Here is a 21388-nt window from a genome sequence, read left to right as displayed (position 1 = left end):
CTATCTGCAGGAGGCTGGGTTTTTAGTCATTACACCCGCCCCCACCCACTCTGCCTCACACACACCCACCCACACACATATACACACACACACCTCACCCCCTCCCTCTGTCCTACATGTGGTTTTCATTGAAGCAGCGGGGCCCAACATCACTCTTTACTCTCTTTTTCTCTTTCTTCGCTGCCTTTCTCTGTTATGCCGGGTCATGTGGTCTTCCCCCGAGGAGGAATGAAAGACGATACCCACCCTCCCACCCCACCGAAACAAGAAAAAAATCTACTACTGAACCATCCCCATCCCCTCTCCAACAATTCAATCCCCCTCCGATTGCCAAAGCAACAGATTAGCTGAAAACATCAGGGGGAAAACAAAGCGTTTGTTATCTCTCACTGATAAAGGCAACAGATGCTCTTCACTACATATATAAATATCACAACATAAAAATCTTCCTTCAATACAAGGAACAGTCCTGCATTCAAAGTTTACTTTCTGTAAGAGTAAAGAAAAATGAGAAGCAAAATGTAGTTAAGTATCTACAGTAGAAATACTGAACAGTCTCACACCAGTTAGCCTCCACCAGTTCTGACCTGGTGCTAGTGCTGGTTCCCAGAAAGCCACTGTAGAGCCACATCATTAGGTCACTGCATACATCTGCACTTTAGCAGCAAAGCTAACCTCAAACACAGTGACAATAGTGGACTATGTTCTCTGTACAAGAGCGTTGTTTTGAGCTCTGGAACCAGGTTTCCTGGCCGAGAGCCAGTTCTTTGGCTCTCAAAACCCATAGAACCAGTTTGAGATTAGGTGCCTGCTCTGAACTGGCCCTCAAACTTCGTTGGTAGAAAAAGGGGTCAGGAACTGGTTAGAGCTGGAGTCAGGAGCTGGTGAACCTAGCTTGGCATAAAGACTGGAAGCAGGGGGACATAGCAAGCATGGCTCTTCCCCAAGTTCAAAAATAGAGACTGTCCTCTAACAAAATAAATAATAAAAACATCAACAGTCGTTTCAGCAAGTTTGACGTCATGTCGAGCAGCTGCAGGTGATGCTGTTACCGAGCGATAGAGTCTGTAGAGGGATCAGGGTGGACAAAATGTTGGACGACACGATCATGATCAGACAACTGGGTGGCAGCACCTCGTAATGGCAAGGCCTGTGGGGTTCTCCTGGTCAGGAAACTGGGGGATGTGCTGGAACAAGTCCAATCCTCAGCAGCTCCACGTCACTGCTTTTTAAGGATCTGATGCTTTCTTTTTTTTCCACTCAGGTTTTTTTTTTATACAAAATGTTCATAAAACCAGGTGGAAGAAAACACAAATTCCTGAATGTGAAGCTTCATGTTTGACCTCCTCAGCTCCACGTGTGATCCAGCTCGCTGTCGAACTGTTTGCCGAGCGCTCGCAGGCCATGAAACCTCCTCTCTGTCCTTCACACTTCGACAAACAAACTGTGCGTCTTTGTCCTCGCCCACCCCTCCCGAAAGCCTCACACTCGCACATTCAACACACCGCCGTTGCTATGGTAACACCCTCAAGTAAGTCTTGCTTGGTGGCATGTCAGACAAAAGGGCCCTCCGGGAAGTGAAATCATGGCGTGGACCCCCCCCCCCCTTCACACTCAAGCTCATAAAACAGAGCTGCCGTTTCCAACAAACACAGGCTGACCCGAACGCAACCTCGACACCCAGACGCTCTTAAACAAACAGAGGCAAGAAGTGAAAGGATGGACAGCAGGCGATACGTCTGCTGTCCAGTGATGGGAAGAAGGGAAACGAAGCCAGGTGAAACACCTGAGGCTGTGAAGTGGATTGTAGAAACAGTGTCTGAGCATTCTCAACCTTATGTAAGAAAACAATCTGCTGTACACTTAAAGGTCCACTTACTAACATTTTTGCTGAGTGAAGACCATGAGATGGTGTCAAAAGAAAGTCAGCTGTCAGAGCACATAACGCACCTAAAGTTCGAATCGCAGCAGAGTTTAGTGGAAGAAGATGAGACATTGGGAAACTGCAGAGTGTCATTCACTGCTGTTCGAGTGTTTCCCAACATGACGCAGTGGATTTCCACCTCAGCTGCAGTCAGGAAGCTCGAGTAGTTGGACGGCAGAGTGATGAGAAACATGTCGGCCCCTTTTTTAATCTTCCTACCTTCTTTGGCTGAGAGACGAGACTGAGATTTTGTTTGCATGTCTTTGTTAGAGTTATTGCAATAATTTGCAGGCCTCGCTCCAAGTGACAAAAAGCAGTTGCGTGAACAATTTAAAAAGTGAGAGCTTATTTTAACACGTCTGCGCACTTGGTCAATCTCTGTGTAAAGTTATTTTGTGTTTCTGTGATGTCCACAAAATCCGTTTACAATCACAGATGTATTTCAGAAACTGGGCAGGTGAGAGTAATATTCTCGTTGCTGACAGGACTGAGGGCCAAGACTGAAACAATAAAGTTCAGGTTGTCAGAAATGTCACTTTTTCTTTCAGTATAATCCAGTAGGGTAAATCCCAAGGCTCAGCTTCTCCCGCGAGGCCTGAACTTAAGTTTTCCACGTCTGTTTTACTTCTTTGGATAAAGCCGGATTAAAGCCACAGGTCCTCTGGAACAAAAGAGCGGCTCATTCCTGCAGATCTCCTCCCTCCTCGCTCGAAGGCGGCGGAGAGGTCAGAGTGAGGAGTGCTGTTGATCCATTAGAGCGGCGATCCTTCCTGCCAGCTCGGGGAGGGCTGACCTGTGACCCAGAATGTGTTCCTGCCTCTCCTCCATTTGATGCCAGAGCTGCTCTCATCACCTCCCACTCAGAGTGCCGGCTCTCGGGGCTGGACAGCCAGAGATCTCCTCGCCTGACACAGAAAGCTCAGCAGCACAGAGAGATGAATTTACACGCTGGCATGTATTATACCATATGTATTTCTTCACTCGTGTAATTTCCAGCACTAATTTTCACTTCTCCAGTGAAACATCTCAACATCAACTGGATGAACTGGCACAGACAGACATTCATGGTTCCCAGAGGATGAACTGTAATCACTTTGGTGATCTGCTGACTTTAGAATCCTAGTTATTATTCCCATTTTGGAAAACCTGGAAATGCTAACTGGAGTACTGAGAAAGAAAGAGTTATACACCTGATCCAGGTTTCTGATCATTTACATTCTGGCTCAAACTCAATAACCGATGGTAAATAAAGTCACATTTTGACTCTGTTAATGTTGTTACGGTCAACAAGACATTAATACATGTTAAGTGGGAATCAAACCCCCGGCCTGAGGTCACGCCACAGTGCCTCATTGTGCAGCTGTGAATATCTGTGGAGGATTTAAAACGTGGAAAGAAGCTGACGAGGGGAAAATTAATCTGGAGACAAAGACGCAAGGCTTGAAGATGACACAGTGAATGTCTCCTGCTGGATGAAGCCATGAAGTCCGTCGTGTACAGTAAACAGTGTGTGGGAGGGAAACGCTCCACCGGTCTGAACACAATGACACAAACTTGTATTTTATGCTGCTGATGCCCTTGAGGGCTTTTGCTTGAGAACATGATGGCTTTGTTTTTTTTCTGTTTGTGGTGGTAAATAAAGACGGGTTTCCATGCCAGCACAGATCTGCTGACACTCAGCTCATTATGAAACCTTTCTCAGAAGCGGCAGTTTTTCCTTTTTCTTCCTGTAAACTCACTTTGTCCCTGGATTATTTTTTTTACAGACCACTAACAATGTGCAGGAAGTTCTGTTTAGTCAATGAAATGCTACCACAGTGAAAAACAGAGAAGTGTCAGTGTCCATGTGAAGTAACAGGAATGTTTCTCCAGCCTCAGGTGTTCAGAACTAAAAACTAATAATCTAAACACATTAAGACTCAAAATGGCTCTCAAACCACTGACCAGGGATCATATCCGGCTTAGCTGGAGGAGCTTAAAGTAAGAAGCTAAAACGTTACGGCTAATGATACAATATTCCACCATAATACTAACGTTGCACAGCTTGATAATAACGTTAGCTTACGTGCTGTTTTCACGTTGGCTCCTGTTATTTCTTTGCAGCTTCTTGTCTCATTTTCTGTGGTTCTGTATTAATCAGCAGCAGATATTACATTACATATTACACATGTATATGATATTACATTATTACATTCCAGGAGTCCCTGAACATGTTCATCAGGTCAATGCTCAGTCAGTTTGCTCCCTGTCGTCCCCGAAGGTCAGAGCAGAAGGCCGTGAACGGAAAGCTGTTATGGAGTTAAAATGTTTCAGAGTTCTCAGTGCTGGCTCTAGGACCCAGCATCACCACACTGAACAAAGCCCTGTGTGAGCAGGACTATTGAACACAGGTGTGCAGGGCACACACCTGGCTCAGGATTAAACCCGCCTCAGAACATACTGTGGGAATAATCCTCCTTCTTCTCTTTAATAATATTTGTCACTGTGATCTCCTGGGATATACGTGTGCGTTGCTGGTGTAGTTTGTTTCATTCAGTGTGGCCAGATTTGTCTGATGCTTCAGCACAGTACTGACCACAACACAGACAATACATTTGTTCCTAATATAACACACACACAGGTTGGTTGCATAAACAGACTACCTGCATCACGTCCATGGTTTTGGATTTAACTGTAACTGTAGATGTTCTTTATGTTTCCATCATATTCTGTTCTGCTCTTCTGTATTTTTTTCCCCCACCAGGACAGAAGAATTTGTTTCATGAATTTAAAGATCATGTTTCAGAGAACCTGACAGGCAAAATGCGGTGGTGATTCCACCTTCAGATGGAGGAATGCAGCCTCATTAAAGCAGCAGAGGGAAGGAACAATGCATTTCTGCAGAGTGAGGTAAACCAGGAAAACACAGCATAGAGATTTCACCAAACCTGAGGACATATAGTGGACATACAGCTCATATACCATATGATTAAATCACAAACTACAGACGGATAAATGACCACAGAGTTTAAACAACATCTCTCTGACGCAAAACCTGAACTTTAAGATTATGAAAGTCTTATTTAGTCTTAAAACATCCATAGAACATGATGACAGGAGAACAGATCTCAGAGAAAACCTTCATTATGTTTCGTAGGAACCTGCAACTGAAACCTGTCGTCCAGAACGACGACGACCTGGGAGGTGCATTCGAAGACAGTCTGAAAATCATTTATGATACTGGAAAATCACACAGATTGAATCATCATGGCTGTGAAAAATAAGTAACAAAAAAATAACAAGACAGGAGGAGTGTACAGGGATCAAATGGCATACAATGCATAATGAAGAAAAGCCTCCACACACACAGACACAGACACACACACACACACACACACACACATACTTCAAGCGCTGATAAATTCCCACAGTTCAGTTGCCAGCTCCCCCTCCCCTCCCAGATGTCAAAGAACACATTCCAATTAAAAAATTCCTCCAAACATTTGCTCGCCTCTCACATCCACTTTAATATACAGTATTTCTATTTCTGTAAGATCTTATTGATCTGGGGATCAATAAAGTCTTATCTTATGTTATTTAATATATTTATTTTCACATTATTCACAGACCTAAAAAAAAACAAACTAAATAACACAAAGTGAATCTGAGTCTGAAATCCAACCTGCTTTACTCACAGCTCCATGTTCCATTAACAGCAGCACCTTTACACACCTGCACATTTTTTTTTAGCCTTAAACAGCTTGACCACAAGTTTCCATGCAGCTCTCTGTGGTCTGAAGCGCTTTTCAGTTCGATGAGGGCGTCATCTGTGGTTCAGCTCCGAGTTATTTTGCAGGAAACTGGATCCACATTTAACAACCAAAGTTGTGCATTTTGATGCAGATCATTTTCTGTTATTAAAATAAATGTAGAAGATTGTGTTTGAACTCTCTGACAATTTTCTCATTGCAAATAAAATGCATGCACTGCTAAAAGTTCTGTTACATTTTCTGTGCATTTGGATGGAAACCCACTGAACGACAAAACTGTATTACCAGTTGGCCAAAGTGGGCAAAATCTCTGTGGCTCAAGACTTTTTTATTTCAGCTTCTATGATGCCGATTGAAATGAACTGTGGCAGTTAAAAGGGGCCCAGTATCCAGTTTTGTTATTGTCTTTAGAGTTTTCATATTTTTCACTTTTACAAATGTCTTTCTTGTGTCTGCAGCTGCTCCTCTCAGATGGTGGCAGTGCTTTTTGAAATCAGATCAGCCTGGTCCTGTCTGCTGTCTGACTGAGATACAACCCACAGGAACCACATGGACGGCAGGCTGGGCTGCGTTCAACAGCCTGCCAGGTTCTCAGTAACAGAAACCTGCTCCGTATGCAGAGGAGCGTGGACTGCAGAGCGCCTGGTGGAGAGCCGAATTCAAAAAGAAATAAATCACCGTCCATCCAGCCATGACCACGAGCGTGCGAAGAGGACGTGTGACTCTGAACAATCCTCCGGCCGGGGGTGGGGGGGGGGGGGGGGCAGAGAACCACTGCCTCTCCATCTGTGAGCTCTGCTGCATTCAAAGTGAAACCATCTGGGTCTCAGGGCAAACGGGGGAAAGTTAATGAGATTTTGAGCAGGCACTAAATGTAACGGCACTCCTTGAACTTTTACAATGACCTCCAGCAGCCTGCACATAATAACCCTAAATGACTTTACAGCCTGGGTCAGTTATTAGGATCTGCTTGGGTTACAGTCATGAGGTCTGCAGGGAGACGACAGGACAGAGTGAAGGACTGCAGAGCGATTTATCAGATTCAGGAGAGTGAGGAGACGGAAAGTGACCTGAGCCATTCTCACCATGACTGCTGCAGGAACTAAAGAGCCCTGAACATGACTACTGAACTAAAGAGCCCAGTGTTTAGAATAAAATCAAGTCAGAGACGTGGATGAAGTAGAAAACACTGATAGACTTAGATGACAGGGGAAATTGCTTGGTCACAGTAGCTCAGTTGCACACAAAGATAATAAAGATAATATAAATAAAATACAATAGTAGAAGCAATAGTTGTACTCTCTCTCTCTCTCTATATATATATATACACACACAAACACAATTTGATACTCCATGAAGGCAGCTCAGGCCTCTGGGTTTTATATTTTCGTAACAGAAAAGGTTTAAGTTCAGGATGCTCAGAAATCTGTCATCATGAAGGAGGATTTATTGGAGGATTTATTTATATTTTTAAGGGCAGACTTAAAACATGTAAAGCCTCAATGAGGCTTGAAATAAAAACAAACTAGTAGCAATAACACAAATGAAAAAATCTAATAATTTACATTTGACATTTACATTTGATTTTTTTTTCACTGAGGGTATTTTCTGTTGGCAGGTTCAGATACCAACCACACTGAGCCTGAGCTGATTCTCAGCCCGCTGTGCTGCTGTTCAGAGCAGAAGAACAGTGCAAACACGCCCCCTACTGGCCGTGAAGCTTCGCTCACATCAGCACCACAGAATGACAGTTTCATCGGCCCTGAACCTCGATCAGCTCCGAGCAGGAACATCCTCCTCTAAGACAAACTAACAAAGCTTTTATTCTTGTTATTTCTGTTTTTGTGAGATTCAGTGCAGAGTTTCAGTGTCCTCTGCGTTCACCATTTGCTGGACATCTGACCTTTGACCTGCTTGATGTGTACTTGCTGTTTTCAGCCCTGAACAGCACAAAAACATAGTGTGAAATATTCAGTTCACTCTTTATTATAAGTCTGATCATTTTTACATGATTTACATTGACTACCAGCACAAAATATCAGCTTTCAGCAGCTTCAGTCCAAAAATATCAGTCTCAGCTTTCAGGGAGCCATATTGGTCGGACTGGACTCCTCCCTGCCCTCTGACCCCTGACCTCACGGGGCGCAGCGTTGGTGTAAACGTCAGCCTGGTGTTCTTACTCTGCTCATTGTAAATCACTCTGCATTAACGCTGCACATCAGGACGTCGACTAAATAACACAGATGGGAACATAAATATTTTTTTCCTCTCTGTCATCAGTCATTTGAAGTTTTTTCTACTGTTGCATTTACTGTTATTAAGAATGAAAAACACAGAATAGTTGAGACAATGTCGACACTAAACCATCTATCACCGTCCCCCCGGAGCAGCTGATCACAGCCAATCAGAAAACAAAGCTTGCATTTGTCTGTTTGGGCTTCAGAAGATGTGAACAGACAGAGTGAATAATTGTGTATCAGAGATGTGATGTGACTCCACCTTCATGATCCAGAGGGTTTTAGTGCTGCTGCTGCTCAGAGCTGCCGAGTTTCTTACTGCTGATTTAAACCAACGGCTTCCACCTGAATTCCCAGCTGACCCTAATTAAACTGATGAGGAGCAGAATTGAAAGAGAAAACCCTCAGACAGCAACACCAAGAACTAAAATAAAATCAAAAATAAAGAAAACCTCCTCAGTTTCCCAATGAATTGATGAATTCTCTCTTCAGGAGCATAAAATGGACTCAAACCAAAAATTCCTCACCGCTGTAAACGCTCCTCTGTGAGCGCTATGAGCCAGCAGGAGAACTCAGGACGCCATGACTTCATTAAAGAAACATCATGATCATCATCAAACACCAGCCGAGTCAAAAAACACCAGTTCTGATTATTATTATTTCATATAATTATTTTAGGCATTACTTATTTTTTTTGCACTTAATAACAAATAACAGTAATAATAATAATAATAGTGACACCCTGAGTCATACTCTGCCTGTCTGTGTGTTTTTCTTTTTATTCTACAACATTTTGATTTACTAAAGAAAAAAAATGCAATTAGATGCAACAGATAGATGCAATGAAAACTCCTAAACACCTAAATTACAGACTGAGCCCTGCAAACTGGTGACAGAGGGAAAACGCAACATTTTTTTTTAAAGGGAGTCTTGGTGAAGTCACATGATCCAAATATAACTGAGAGGCGTCTCCTCACATTCCCCAGGAGGCTGAGAGGATAAAGTTAGCTGCTGAGGAAACTCTAGAGGCCCTGGAGCCTCGGGCCCCCAGCAGACCAGAGACAGGGCTCAGAGCACCATACAAGGAGTGTGAGGGCATCTGTGTGTGTGTGTGGTTCATCTGAAACCAGCAGTGAGATAAATCATTACAGAACCACAGGAGTTTAATGAGAGTTTGGATCATTGATCTCCTTCCTTCACACCTGTGAGACGTTTCTCCAGATTTTTGTTTGTTTGTTTATTTGTTTGTTTTTGGCTTTATTTAACAGAACTTTTATTCACTTTAAACTGTCACAAACGAGCACAGGCCGAAGAATCCACTCTGCCTGGAATCAGAGGCGAGCTCCCAACATAAAATCCCACACATTTAGCAAAAGATTTTAGATTCATCTTTAGATTTTATTCATCCAAAACCTACAATGTCTCTAAGAGTTACAGATGTATTCCCTCAGAATATGGTGGATAAGCTTTACTCAGAGCAGAAGTGTTTAGTGTTTGTAAAGGTGTGTTTTGTATGTACTGGGATTAATAGAAAATAACTGATTCCAGCACTGAGGTGTAGTTTGTGTTTATGTCGACATGTCAGATCACTGACAGTTTCTAATAACAAGGAGGTTTTTTAAAACAATGGTTTCTTGTGTAAACCTTGGCCTACTTATTTTTTAGGCTCAAAATGTTTAAATATTATTCAAATATTAAACTAAAACAACAATAAACACACTAATGGCTGAAGGATCAAGGACCGGGATTTTAATCATCGCAGTGTGTTAAATAATCATGTAGTTTAAATATTATTTCACATTTTAACAATTTACAAAGCTTTATATAAAAAGAAGGGAGGGTTGCACTTTGATTCATGATCTCAGTATTTCTGAATCTGATGGAACAAAAGACAAAGATCAACACTTATTTTCTTCCACATTTGACTTTATTGTGTTTATTCAACATGGTTCAGTTTGTGTGAATGTTTGTGAGTCGGTGTGTGAACCTGCAGAAACTCTCTCGACACTCCTCCCCTTCGCTCCAGGACAAAACAAAGTGCACAAAAAAAAAAAAACCAAACAAACCTTCAGACATTTTGAATCTCCTGCAGAGTGACTTCTCTCAGACACGTCAACCGCCTGATTCAACAGATATAAGACACGTGGAGTTCATATAAACAGAAAGACAAACAGCAGCGATACGTTTAGGAAGACTCGAACATCTTCTTCCTGTCAGCCTTATCCTCGATGTTCTTACGCCAGTCACCCACTGCTTCTGTAGTCTGCAGAGGAGAGGACACAAGTCAGTTCAGACACCCGGGCCTGGATTGTTGTTGTTTTATTTTTAGGAGCCGACTACACTACCACCAAGAAACCAGTTAAAAAAATACACACACTGAAGGTTATTAGGCTGATTCAGCTGATCCAGCCTTTGTGGATTCAATATTAAACTGACAGAATAAATAACAGACCGTAAAACATTTGTTGTCCCAGACTGTTGTCATGAAGACTCATATCAGACTGATGAACAGAAATCTTAATTCAAGCTTTCAGCAGAGTATCAGGGTCTTCCTCGGGGGTGGAGTTCACTCTCTTTTAAATGGTTTTACAGGTTGACAGTTTTCTCATCTGAGTCAGGAGTGACTTTTGTGATTTTGGGATATATAAACAAAATTGACTTGACAACGGGGTAAACCTCATCTGCTGAGGAAAACCATAAAATTCAGTTGAAAGCTCTGAAGTGGACCTTGAGTTTATGATAATGGCAAAAGTCATGTATACAGATTTAACCATCTAATCTAACACCAGCTACATGCTATAAATATGAAAGTAAAAACACTGAACCCACCTCCTCTTTCACCTCCTTCTTCACCTGCTTCAGGTTGGACCTCAGGTCCATGGTCACCTTGTGTTTGGAGCCCAGCAGAGCCTGCAGCATGGAGTCAGCAGACATACGAACCTTCTTCAGGGCGGGTTTCTTCACACCTCTCAGGTCCACCACTTTGATCTTAAGCTCTTCGATCTGTGAGAAGGGAAAGGGTTTTAGTTTTAGTTTGCTGTCCTTCAGAAGGCTGCTAGTGTTGTGATGCTCTCAGAGGACATTTACCTCTTTGTCAGCTTTCTGCACTTTGGCCTCGATGTCGTATCTCTCCTCATCGACCTTGTCGATGGCGGCGTGGAGCTTCTTGCAGAATTCCTGTCATTGCACAAACACAGTTTTCATGTTACATAAATAGTTTGTAGGACTACGGGTGCTCTGATATTCAAGTGAAAGAAAAAAATACAGTGACCTCCAACTGAAATATGAGGAATTAAGTTTATAATATTCATTTTGCTCATGTTGCCAACACTTTGTGGCTTTATACATTTCAAACCCCAAAAGCATCAATTTCATGAAAATGGTAATGATTTTAAAAAAGATTTTTTTCCTCCAAAACGTGAAGACAATTTACAGTAATACTAACAATGCTAATTTATGGCAGCTAAATTCAACTTAGTGCTTCATTTAATACTTCCAGCTATCCTCTGTTTGTGGAGAGCTAAGACATGTACAGTAGCCTGTAGTAAGTCCCATGTTCAGGCTAACTTGTTTCAGTTTCCTTTGTTCAGCAGATTAAATCTTCACAGACATTTTTCTTTTTCGTTTGCATTCAGCGACTATATATATATATGTTCCCATGAGGCTTCTGCATATGTGTTTCTAAGATAGCTTCAGTTAAATGCTAACAAAATAACTCTGGTGTCCTCTTTGTAAAAAATTGCAAGATCCTAAATTTAAACAAAAATTAGAAAATACATCTAGGAATGGAAGCTACGTAGTGAAACTCGATGGAGTTCAGGAAACAGTTTCCACCTGCTTCCTGTGTTTTGCTGGATTTCTCCCTGTGTTTGCTGAATGTTCTTCCAAAATGGCGGTTCTAGAAACAAGCCCTCGCTCTTTGACTCTGATGGTCATTCAGAGGCTTTTCCTGAACCACTGAGATATCATTTTTTCAGGGGAAACACGGATGCTCCTCTCACCGTGAGGGCGGTCTGGTCTCCGCTCATGTCTGGGGCGGGACAGTGTTCGGCCATGTAGGCCTCCTTCGCTGCTTCTACATCCTTTTTCTCCTGCTCGATCCAGTTCATAGCGATCTGGAGGATCAGGCTCTGCAGGACAACAAACAACAGATAAATGTCCATTCAGAACTCTGCATTGTTGTTTTCTTTATAGAGGTCAGAGTGTATTAAGATGCAGCCTTTGACATGCATGTAAGCTCTGTGCCAACAGAGCGGTAGTAGCTGTAGTAGTGGCAGCAGTAGAGTGGAGAGAAGGGAAATCAGAAAGTCTTGGGAGACGGGCTAAGAATTTGTTGGTTTTGTTTTTTTTTTTATGGATTTTTTGACAATAATAAAAATATAGAATCATGTCAGACTTATCCTGTAAAATGTGCTTGGAGAAGATGTTTAATACTGTAATGTTTAATATGTTTTTAAAGCCGATATTTTCAGAAAAGGCCTTGAAAAGCTTGAATTTGTATCCAGGACTGTAAGAAATGCATCTGTAACTGAATTTATTTTGAAATGGATATTCTTAAGTGGCTGGTTTACCTTCAGGTGATGCCTGCGGCTGGAGGTCATCTTTTTCCTGTTTGGGAGGAAGTTGTTTTACAGATCAGTTAACCTCATGTTCTCTGAGAAATTCAATGTCCAGCTTAAGGAAGAAAATGTTTATTTTTTCAAAGCAGTTTTGCATAAGAAAGATTTCGGAAGATTTCTCATCTTTTGCTTCTGTAAGCCTATTTTCAGAAAATATTTTAGATTCCATAATTATGAGGCTATATGCCTGTAAACAAGGATATTTTTGCACAGAAGGAATTTGGGTGAAATGGGAACATGATGGATCTAATCACTGATGACACTACTCAGACTTACTCAGACATCTTGGCGGTTTTTGCGGTTCACAGCCTGCATGAAGAAACACATAAGAAGACATTGAGAAAATATTTGAGTCTTTTTGACCCCTGCTGAATGCCATAGTCGTTCAGATCAGGATGGCAGTGTGAGGTTCTCTGAGATCAGCATGTTCTGCTGCTCTGATGGAAACGGATGGACGAGAATATTTGTGCCGTAACGTGATCTGAGGCCACAGCTGAAGTGCAGCGACGTCGACTGAACTAAACTGGGAAGCTCGGGATCGAGTGTCACGTATGGACAGTTTACGAGCAGATCGAGTTAAGAATTAATTTGAAAAATTCTTCAGTGAAAAATTACTTTGAATGGTAAAACATCAGGACCGAGTCAGGTGAGACAATATAAAACAAAAACATGGAAAAGAAAACTCAGTTTTATGGGGAACCCAGCAGACCCAAATTTACCACCTTAAAAAGTTCTACAAGTTTTACTGTTTTGAGAAGTTTAAAATGAACAAATTTACAACCTATGACACTTAAAATAGATAACAGGCATGAAAACATTTCAACCAGCTGCGAGTGAAATTTCCTGATCCTGCTAACAGTCAAATAAACTGACTTATTAACCATGAACAACATCATCAAACTAATAATCCTGTTAATTAAAAGGTTAATTAAGCACTCAGGTGTCAACAAGTCTGTTCATTAAGTCACAGAAAGTAAAGTTTTAGAGCCAATAAGCTTTAAACAGGAACATGTTCATGTTCTCTGAATCAAATCTTTTTGGACTTTAGTGATTCAAATATAAAAATTTGCTGTCAGTCATACAGATGTTCTGTCAAAGTGTTAATCAAGCCAGAATCACCTTTTGTCTCACTTCAGACTCGTTAGGCATCACATTTTAACCACAGCTCAGACAGCATGATGACAAAAAGGTATTTTGGCTGCCTGAGTGCGATAGTTTTAAGACTCTGACTCCGCTTGCTGGGTGACAATCGCTTTCTAACACTCAGCTGCAAACACCTTCAGGACCATAAAACACAACACAGTAGAGCTGAACAGGTCTCATAAATTTAGGTCTGTCAGGAAAAGGTCAAATGTCACCAATAAACATGTAGAAAGCGAGTTCAGGATGTCAGGACGGGTCAAAGGTGGAGAAACGAACGGCTATGATCCTGTTTTAAATGTTGGTTTTTAGAAACAGAGTCTGGTTGATATGTGGCTGCACTGAAGATCTCTTCTTTTGGCTGGTAAAATAAAAGATGCTGCTCTCAGAGAGGCTCAAAAAAAAAAAAGAGACAAAATAAAGAAGATTTCTCACCTATTGAGAGGAGGAAGAAGAAGAGGACAAGACACACTTGGTGGAAGAAAAGCAGACACTGCCAAAGCCACAGACAGTGAAAAATGAAATAGGGTATATATGGTGGGTTGCGATGCCTCAGCAAAATACCCAGATCCTCTTTATGGAAATGGATTCCCGGCCAGACCAATGGGCCAGCGAGCTCCTGAAATACACCCGGCCCAGCCCTGCTCTGCTAACCGCCCTCCCTGTGAGAAGACTTCAAACTGATCTGAAGGCTTCAAGATGCAGATTCACTGTATATGGGGGGTTTTAATGGATATAAAGGAACCCAAACCGAAGCCACCCTGAAGCCGGTGGGCCACCTTCAAGGTTCTTTAGACTAAAACCAGAAGTCCTGAAACGGATCCACAATGTGCTTTTCTTTCCGATTTCCACCTTAAAAATTTCCTTAAGTAGCTTTAATGTTGTTTTTTTGAAGCAATATCAGCAACTGTTTGAAGACTTGACGACAAAGATAAAGCTCTGTGGTCTTAATGTGAATTTAACCTTCATGTCTTTTTGATTAAACAGGTTCACTCAAGCTTCTTTTTATCAAACACAAATCAGCTGCTTTAAGAATCGTCTTTTTCTGTGATTCTTTATTCTGTCTTCTTTAAAAGGAATAGTTAAACATTTAGGGAAACAGAGAGTGACATCTTTAGTTTAATATCTGTGTGAGCCAAGCTAGCCGTTTCCCTCTGCTGCCAGTCTTTATGCTAAGCTAAGCTAAGCTAACAAAGTCCTGACTCCAGCTCTGTACTTTTTCTGTGTTTTGTATACTGGTTCCTTTCACTAAAGGTGGTGAGTTTCACTGAAAAGCTCTTAAACTGTCCTGATACAGATGAAAAGACGAACATGTCTTCTCTCACTGAAACTTCACTCTTTGGAAATAAACATCTAAAAAAACATCTTGACTCAGTTTTTTGTGAAGTTTTCAAACACAGCTCACAAGCAAAAGTCTTCATTTGTCTCATAACAGAGACGACTTTCCTGAGTTACACTTTTATGTTAATTTAAATTAAATAGAACAAAGTTTAATTTGTCCAGAAATGACTGATTTCTAAGACTGACTGAGTAAATCACTGTAGGAAATGTAATTTGGGAAAAACAAAATGAAGAAGGATAAAACACGGATAAAAGTAGCAAACAAATTAATCCTTATTGCATAACATTTATTTCTAATGACTCCATGAAATCTTGTACAGTTTGAACTAATGTTTCTGTGTCAGATGCTTTAGCTGTTTCTTTGTTTGAGTTCATTCTCTCTCAGGCAATGGTATATATCACAAAAACAACCAAAAAAAAAAACAACGAACCAAAAAAAGTGTCTAAACTCCTTTCCCTGTGTGTCCTGCTGGGGCTCAGAGTCACTCAGACCTCAGACAGAAACGTCTCCCCTGCTGTCGTCCTCGTCGGTCCAGGAGGGTTTTAGGAAGTCTCGAACATCTTCTTCCTGTCGGCTTTGTCCTCGATGTTTTTACGCCAGTCGCCGACGGCCTCTGTTGACTGGAGGAACAACAACACAAAGACTCATTAACACAGAAACAATATTCTGACACTGACAATGAATGTTTTCATTATCTGATGATTGATGGCAGAGTTTCCGGTTCCTGCTGTTGTTACATGATGTGAGAGCAGGTGAAACATCAGTGCTTGGTCTTTGGACTCGGCCCTCACCTCCTCTTTCACCTCCTTCTTGACCTGCTTCAGGTTGGCCCTCAGGTCCATGGTCACCTTGTGTTTTCCTCCCAGCAGAGCCTGCAGCATGGCGTCAGCAGACATACGCACTTTCTTCAGGGCGGGTTTCTTCACTCCGGCCAGCTCGACCACCTTCAGTTTCAGATCCTCGATCTGGAGGCAGAGAAACGTCCCGTGTCAGTTCAAATGTGAATCTGGACATTACAGGAACAGGAGTGGTTCTCATGGATTATAGAGTTATGATGGTACAGTGGGACCAATGAAAACCTGCTGGGACAATGTTTTCATCATTTCTCTTTGAGTTCTCAGTTTTCTGGTAAAAATAATCAAAAATACCTAAACCACCACAATGTTAGAAAACAAGTTACATTTTTTTGACCCTATCTGAACGAGACCACAGGAAAATCTACAGTGAACCAATGTGCACACATTTATTTGTAAATAAAAGGAGACCCAGTCCTAAAGGACAGCCAAAAAAAAAAAAAAAGAAAGGTGTGATAGAGACCTGAGGATAATTACACTCCACCCAACGTGAAAAATCCACCATCCACAAAAGTCTAATGTTTTCTTAGTTAAACACTTTGTTCAGTCTGCTCAAATGCTTCCGAGGAATCTGAGGCGAAATCAAACAGATAAAATTATCATCAAAAAAAAAATTCATATCAACTGTTTTACAGTTAGAGACCAGTGAGTCACTCTGACCACGACCGACCAGGTGAAATCCAATCAGTTGATTGATCAATATTCTTTATTATATTATTCTTATATGAAAAACACATTTAAATTCTAGAAAATTCTGAAGCAAAGTTTATTTTTAGCAGGGAAAAAAAAACAGAGGAAATGTCAACTGTCTGAAAAATACTATTTTAAGACTCAACAACCGACTGAGGTGAAAATCTGCTGTCGGCACCTTTTACCTCATCTCACGTCTCTCACCTCTTTGTCGGCTTTCTGAACTTTGGCCTCGGCGTCGTACCTCATGTCGTCGATCTTGTCGATGGCCAGTTGGAGCTTCTTGCAAATTTCCTGTTTAATAATAAACAAACAAACATAGGTGCTAACATGTTAAAATCATGCCTTCAGCTGCTACTTTATTCTTCCATTCAACCACATTTCATAGGGGAACAATGTGCTTTTTACTCCACTACATCGGATCTAAATTCAACTTCAGACTCTGTTTCGCCATAACGAGGAAAAGTCTCCAGAGCAACACTGAATATTTCACCTTTTTTGGAATTAAAAATGGTCAAATTTAAGTACTGGGATAAAGTATGAGCTGACAGCAGCATCGTCTCACCATGAGGGCAGCCTGGTCTCCGCTGAGGTCTGGGGCGGGGCAGTTCTCGGCCATGTAGGCCTCCTTCGCCTCCTCGATTTCCTTCTTCTCCTGCTCGATCCAGTTGGCAGCGATCTGCAGCATCAAGCTCTGCAGGGAGATGAAATGAGATGAAATTTTCCATTTAAAGGTCAAAAATAGCATTTCACCGACACTTAAACGCTGCTAATAAGACCCTGATGGAAAGGTAAAGAAGGTTTTCCACTCACCTTCAGATGATGCCTGCGGCTGGATGTCATTTTCTTTCCCCTTTAAAATAAAAATAAAGTCATTATCAGGACTGATGGAGGAGTTTGATCACACAATATCAGAGCTGCTTTGAAAATGCATATTAACTTCTTAAAGAATAGTTTGACATTTTTTGGAAATACACTTATTTGCTTTCTGGCAGAAAGACTTAAAAACACTGATACCTCATATCGTTAAGCTAAGCAGCTTGTTAGCTTAGCTTAGCATAAAGACTGGAAACAGGGGGAAACAGTTAGCCTGGCCCTGCCTGAACAAAAGAAAATCCACCTCCCCGCACCTCTAAAGCTCACTGGTTAACATGTTATACACCTGTTTGTTTAATCTGTACAAAAGCATGTGTAAAACAGTTTTACATCCGGTCATGTGCCAAGAAGTAGTTGGGCCCATACAACAAAAAACATTGTTTTTACACTTTGACTTTGTCTGGATTAAACAAACAAGATGTAATATGTTAACTAGTGAGTTTTAGAGGTGCAGGCTAAGCTAAGCTAACCAGTTGATGGCCACCAGTGATTTCCCAAAAATGCTTAACTAGAACCTGAACCAGAAGGCAAGAGGTGTAAATCACAACACACTGATAACACGCTCATCTTCAGGAGACTAAAGACATCAACACTTTCAGTGACATGTGGTGGGAAAGCAAACTGCAACCATTTGAAAAGCTGAGCTTGGTTTATAAAGTGTATTATTCTCACATTATCTGCCTGTGTTAAAAGTGTTAGTGTCCTCACACATGCCAGCAACACTTATAGCTGCTGTCACCCGAGGCTGAAAGGTCGACCTTTAAACTGACAGTCATTCTCTGAACTGGTTCATTCACATGTGTTCACATCAGTTTAGAAACAGTTCAGACGCTTTGATCCAGAATGGTTATCATGAAACTGTGCACAGACAATGACGCTCCCTCAGTGATGAATCCTCATAAATTTTTTGACCCTCTGCCTTTTCCTGTAGCAGCAGAAGCAGGTTGACATTAACACTGTCCAACACTTTCATTTCTGAGGTATCCTGTCATTCCACCAGACTTTAAGATGAATGCTATAAGCTGATGTAATTTCTTTACTTTTCACTTTTAATTAGGTTTAAATTGAGCTTTTCTTTCAAGGACGTTCCTCTGGAAACCAACAGCTGCTTACAAATACAAACCAATTTTGCTAAATTCTTTTCTCAGATTCTCAATTCTCTCCTTTCAGTTTTTTCACCATGTGGATAAAGTAAAAGTTCATAACCCTCCAAAACAAACATTACCTGCTAAAATGACTGAAGACAAAACATTTAGAGAAGGGTAATACATCATCTCTCAGCCTAGAATTAGACAGCAGATTATGACACAATCTGGAATCTACTTTGTTTAAATGCAAAAGTTTGTTAGAAATTATGACGAATTTAAACAAAAGCTGAGCCTGATGTCTAAAAATGGTGGAAAAATACCTTTAAAGAGCTGTTACAACTGTTTCAAAGCAGCAAAATAAAATGGAATAGGAGGTTATAGTACGATTAAGTCTTTACGGTTGTGTCTTTAAGATGAGTCTAGTTCTCATCTGCAGGTTAACGAGACCACCTCAGTGAAAAAGAAGAAGAAGACAGTACTTACTCAGACATTTTGGCGGTTTGTGATCTTCACACCCTGTTCAGAGACAGAAAACTCTCATCAGTTAAACATGAGCGGACAGGTTTGATAAAGCACACTGACTCTGTCCGCAGCTGAACTGGACGAGTCCCGTTTCCCCCACGTTATCAATCAGTGACCCTTTGACCTCCAGCAGGAAATACGAAACGCTTTACTATCCTGGAAAACCGGCTGCCAGTGATCACAAACCGGCTAATTTTGGACAGGCGGGGTCAGATGCCAGGGCCCACAAGCTGAACAGTTGCCCCCTCAGAAGACGTTCTGCCTGGAATTTAACTTCTTACTGCGAGCCAAAGATCTGAGCACGAAATGCCACCAGCAGAGGAACCAAATGTGGCGCAAAGCACGCAGTGAGTGCCGTTAACACCGATTCCAACATCCCGCAGGCATGCAAACCACCGGCTGACACCGAGGCGTGTCCAGAAACTGTTCAGATCACAATGTAAAGAATCAGGCTCTTTAAAAGCTTCTTAAAAGCTTAAAAAAAAAGCTTGAGGAATTTACAAAACCTACATTAAAAAAAAGTATTTTTGATCAAGCAAAAACATGAACCACTTTTTAAAAAGAGTACAAGTTTTTCTCAAGATACAGACAGTTTTAAATCCTCAGTGGGAACATTAACATTTCTTCAGTTTTCCTTATTTAACTTATTATTATTAGAATCACATTAAGTAATTTACAGCAAAAATCATTGGTAGTGCTTTATTTACAGGTGCATAATTTCCGGATGATTTTGAAGGTTTCCAGGAATGAATCATGTATAGTGGAACTACTAATAAGAAAAAAGCCGTGTTCAATTAGCGCCCTTTTAATTACCAATGCCTAAATAATTTCTTTTAATCAGTGCACAAGCTTCCAATAAATGAAAGATGAATACATGAATATTTATGAGTGTTGACATGAAGCTTTTCTTTCATGAAAATCCCATTTTTGATATAATTAGTGCTGAATTACGCAACGGTTTTTGTTCTGAAATTATTTGGAAATGAAAAGTCTGTAATTTCATACATAATTTCACACATATATCGACATATATGTGTGAAATTGAATCATCATGTATTCAAGCTTAAGGAAACATCCAAAGGCCTTGAATGAGCGAAAAGTGGATTTTCATTAAAAGACAAGCTGGACCCCGTCAAAATAAAACCACAAAATGACAAATTAGCCTGAATTCAAACTTTAAACAGCCTGAACGTCCAACAGTTATTTCACTCTTCAGCTGAGCGTCCTACAGTGTCCTTCAAAAAGTCCGGTAAGTCTCAGCGGCCATTTAACTGCTCCTGCTCTCGATTCTGCCTCCAAATCCCTGAACGCAGCCTCAGAGGTCAGAGGTCACACCTGCAGCACCACCTTTAAAAACCAGTCCAACACGCTTAAAACCATCTCCGCAGAATAAACCAAACTCCCACCTGCTCACCAGACCTCAGTGTGACTCTCTGTATTGTTTCCTAGTAGAGTAAAAGAATCCAAGCTGCAGGACAGACGCTCACCTACTGAACGTGACGAGGAAGACGAAGCAGAAGAAGAAGAAGAAGGGGGGAGACGCTGCCAAGTCCCAAACAGTAAAGATTAAACAGGGTATATAGGGTGTGAAGTGCTCACTCAGCAGAAAAGTCAGCCCTCTTTATGGTAGCAGAGCCACTTCAGACCAATGGGCCAGCAGGCTCCAGAAATACCACCGCAACTCTCCGAGGAACCTCATAAATTTCAGGCGCAGGAAGTCGCCTCCCTGGACTGGACCCTGGACAGACGCTATCAGGTTCCCTCCCTCAGGAACAAGTGAGGGGATGAAGCAATTGTTACACAACAGCCAGTGCAGAGTGGGCGACATGATTGATGCTCACAGATCCAGTGTCCTTTATACCAGCAGCGAGGACAGCGTGTGAAGCTGCTCGTCACACCCACCACGCCTCACGTAAAATAAAGCCCAGCTTAAGTTGGTATGAGGCTTCTGAATCTTTCAAAGTTATAGTCATTTCAGTTCAGACAGAAGACATATATCCACATATGTCCACCTCATTAGTATAACTCAGGCTGCTGAAGCCCGGAGGGAGGACTCCCCCATCACTTCAGGTAGAAGCATGTTAGGAAAAGATTTCATGCGAACCAGTACAGACAGGACAAATGGCCTGTAACTTCAGTAAACTGACTGTTCACTAAGTATTAGAGAAATAAAGATGACTGACTGTAAGAAAACTCTCACTATGGTTATGGTCATCATATTTTACAATATGCAAGTCCATCATCTTTTTACATTTTAAATTTTAGGAGATTTTCAAAGAGATTTAGGGAGAATGTGTCTGTAAACTTCATTTACATGTAGTTTCAATGAATAAAATGGTAGAAATTC

The 21388-nt window shown here is 41.3% G+C and overlaps 2 protein-coding genes across 2 annotated transcripts; both read right to left on the bottom strand.

Annotated features, from left to right (window-relative positions):
- Positions 1-9818: 9818 nt before the first annotated feature.
- Positions 9819-14194, bottom strand: LOC121182639 (troponin I, fast skeletal muscle-like). Its single transcript, XM_041039249.1, has 7 exons — positions 14105-14194; positions 12806-12838; positions 12482-12518; positions 11912-12040; positions 10998-11087; positions 10740-10913; positions 9819-10173 (listed from the first exon to the last, which is right to left on the bottom strand). Exons 2-7 carry the CDS (start codon positions 12811-12813, stop codon positions 10096-10098), a joined length of 516 nt encoding a protein of 171 aa, XP_040895183.1. The 5' UTR covers positions 12814-12838; positions 14105-14194; the 3' UTR covers positions 9819-10095.
- Positions 14195-15120: 926 nt separating this feature from the next.
- LOC121182636 (troponin I, fast skeletal muscle-like) lies at positions 15121-19965 on the bottom strand. The gene is made up of 6 exons (XM_041039245.1): positions 19003-19965; positions 17369-17408; positions 17121-17249; positions 16760-16849; positions 15803-15976; positions 15121-15631 (listed from the first exon to the last, which is right to left on the bottom strand). Exons 1-6 carry the CDS (start codon positions 19008-19010, stop codon positions 15554-15556), a joined length of 519 nt encoding a protein of 172 aa, XP_040895179.1. The 5' UTR covers positions 19011-19965; the 3' UTR covers positions 15121-15553.
- Positions 19966-21388: the final 1423 nt, after the last annotated feature.

The sequence above is a fragment of the Toxotes jaculatrix genome, chromosome 5, assembly GCF_017976425.1.
Source record: "Toxotes jaculatrix isolate fToxJac2 chromosome 5, fToxJac2.pri, whole genome shotgun sequence".
In the NCBI taxonomy this organism is placed as follows: Eukaryota; Metazoa; Chordata; class Actinopteri; family Toxotidae; genus Toxotes; species Toxotes jaculatrix.
Note: the sequence above shows the minus strand (reverse complement) of the source record. Positions and strands in the feature narration are given on the sequence as shown.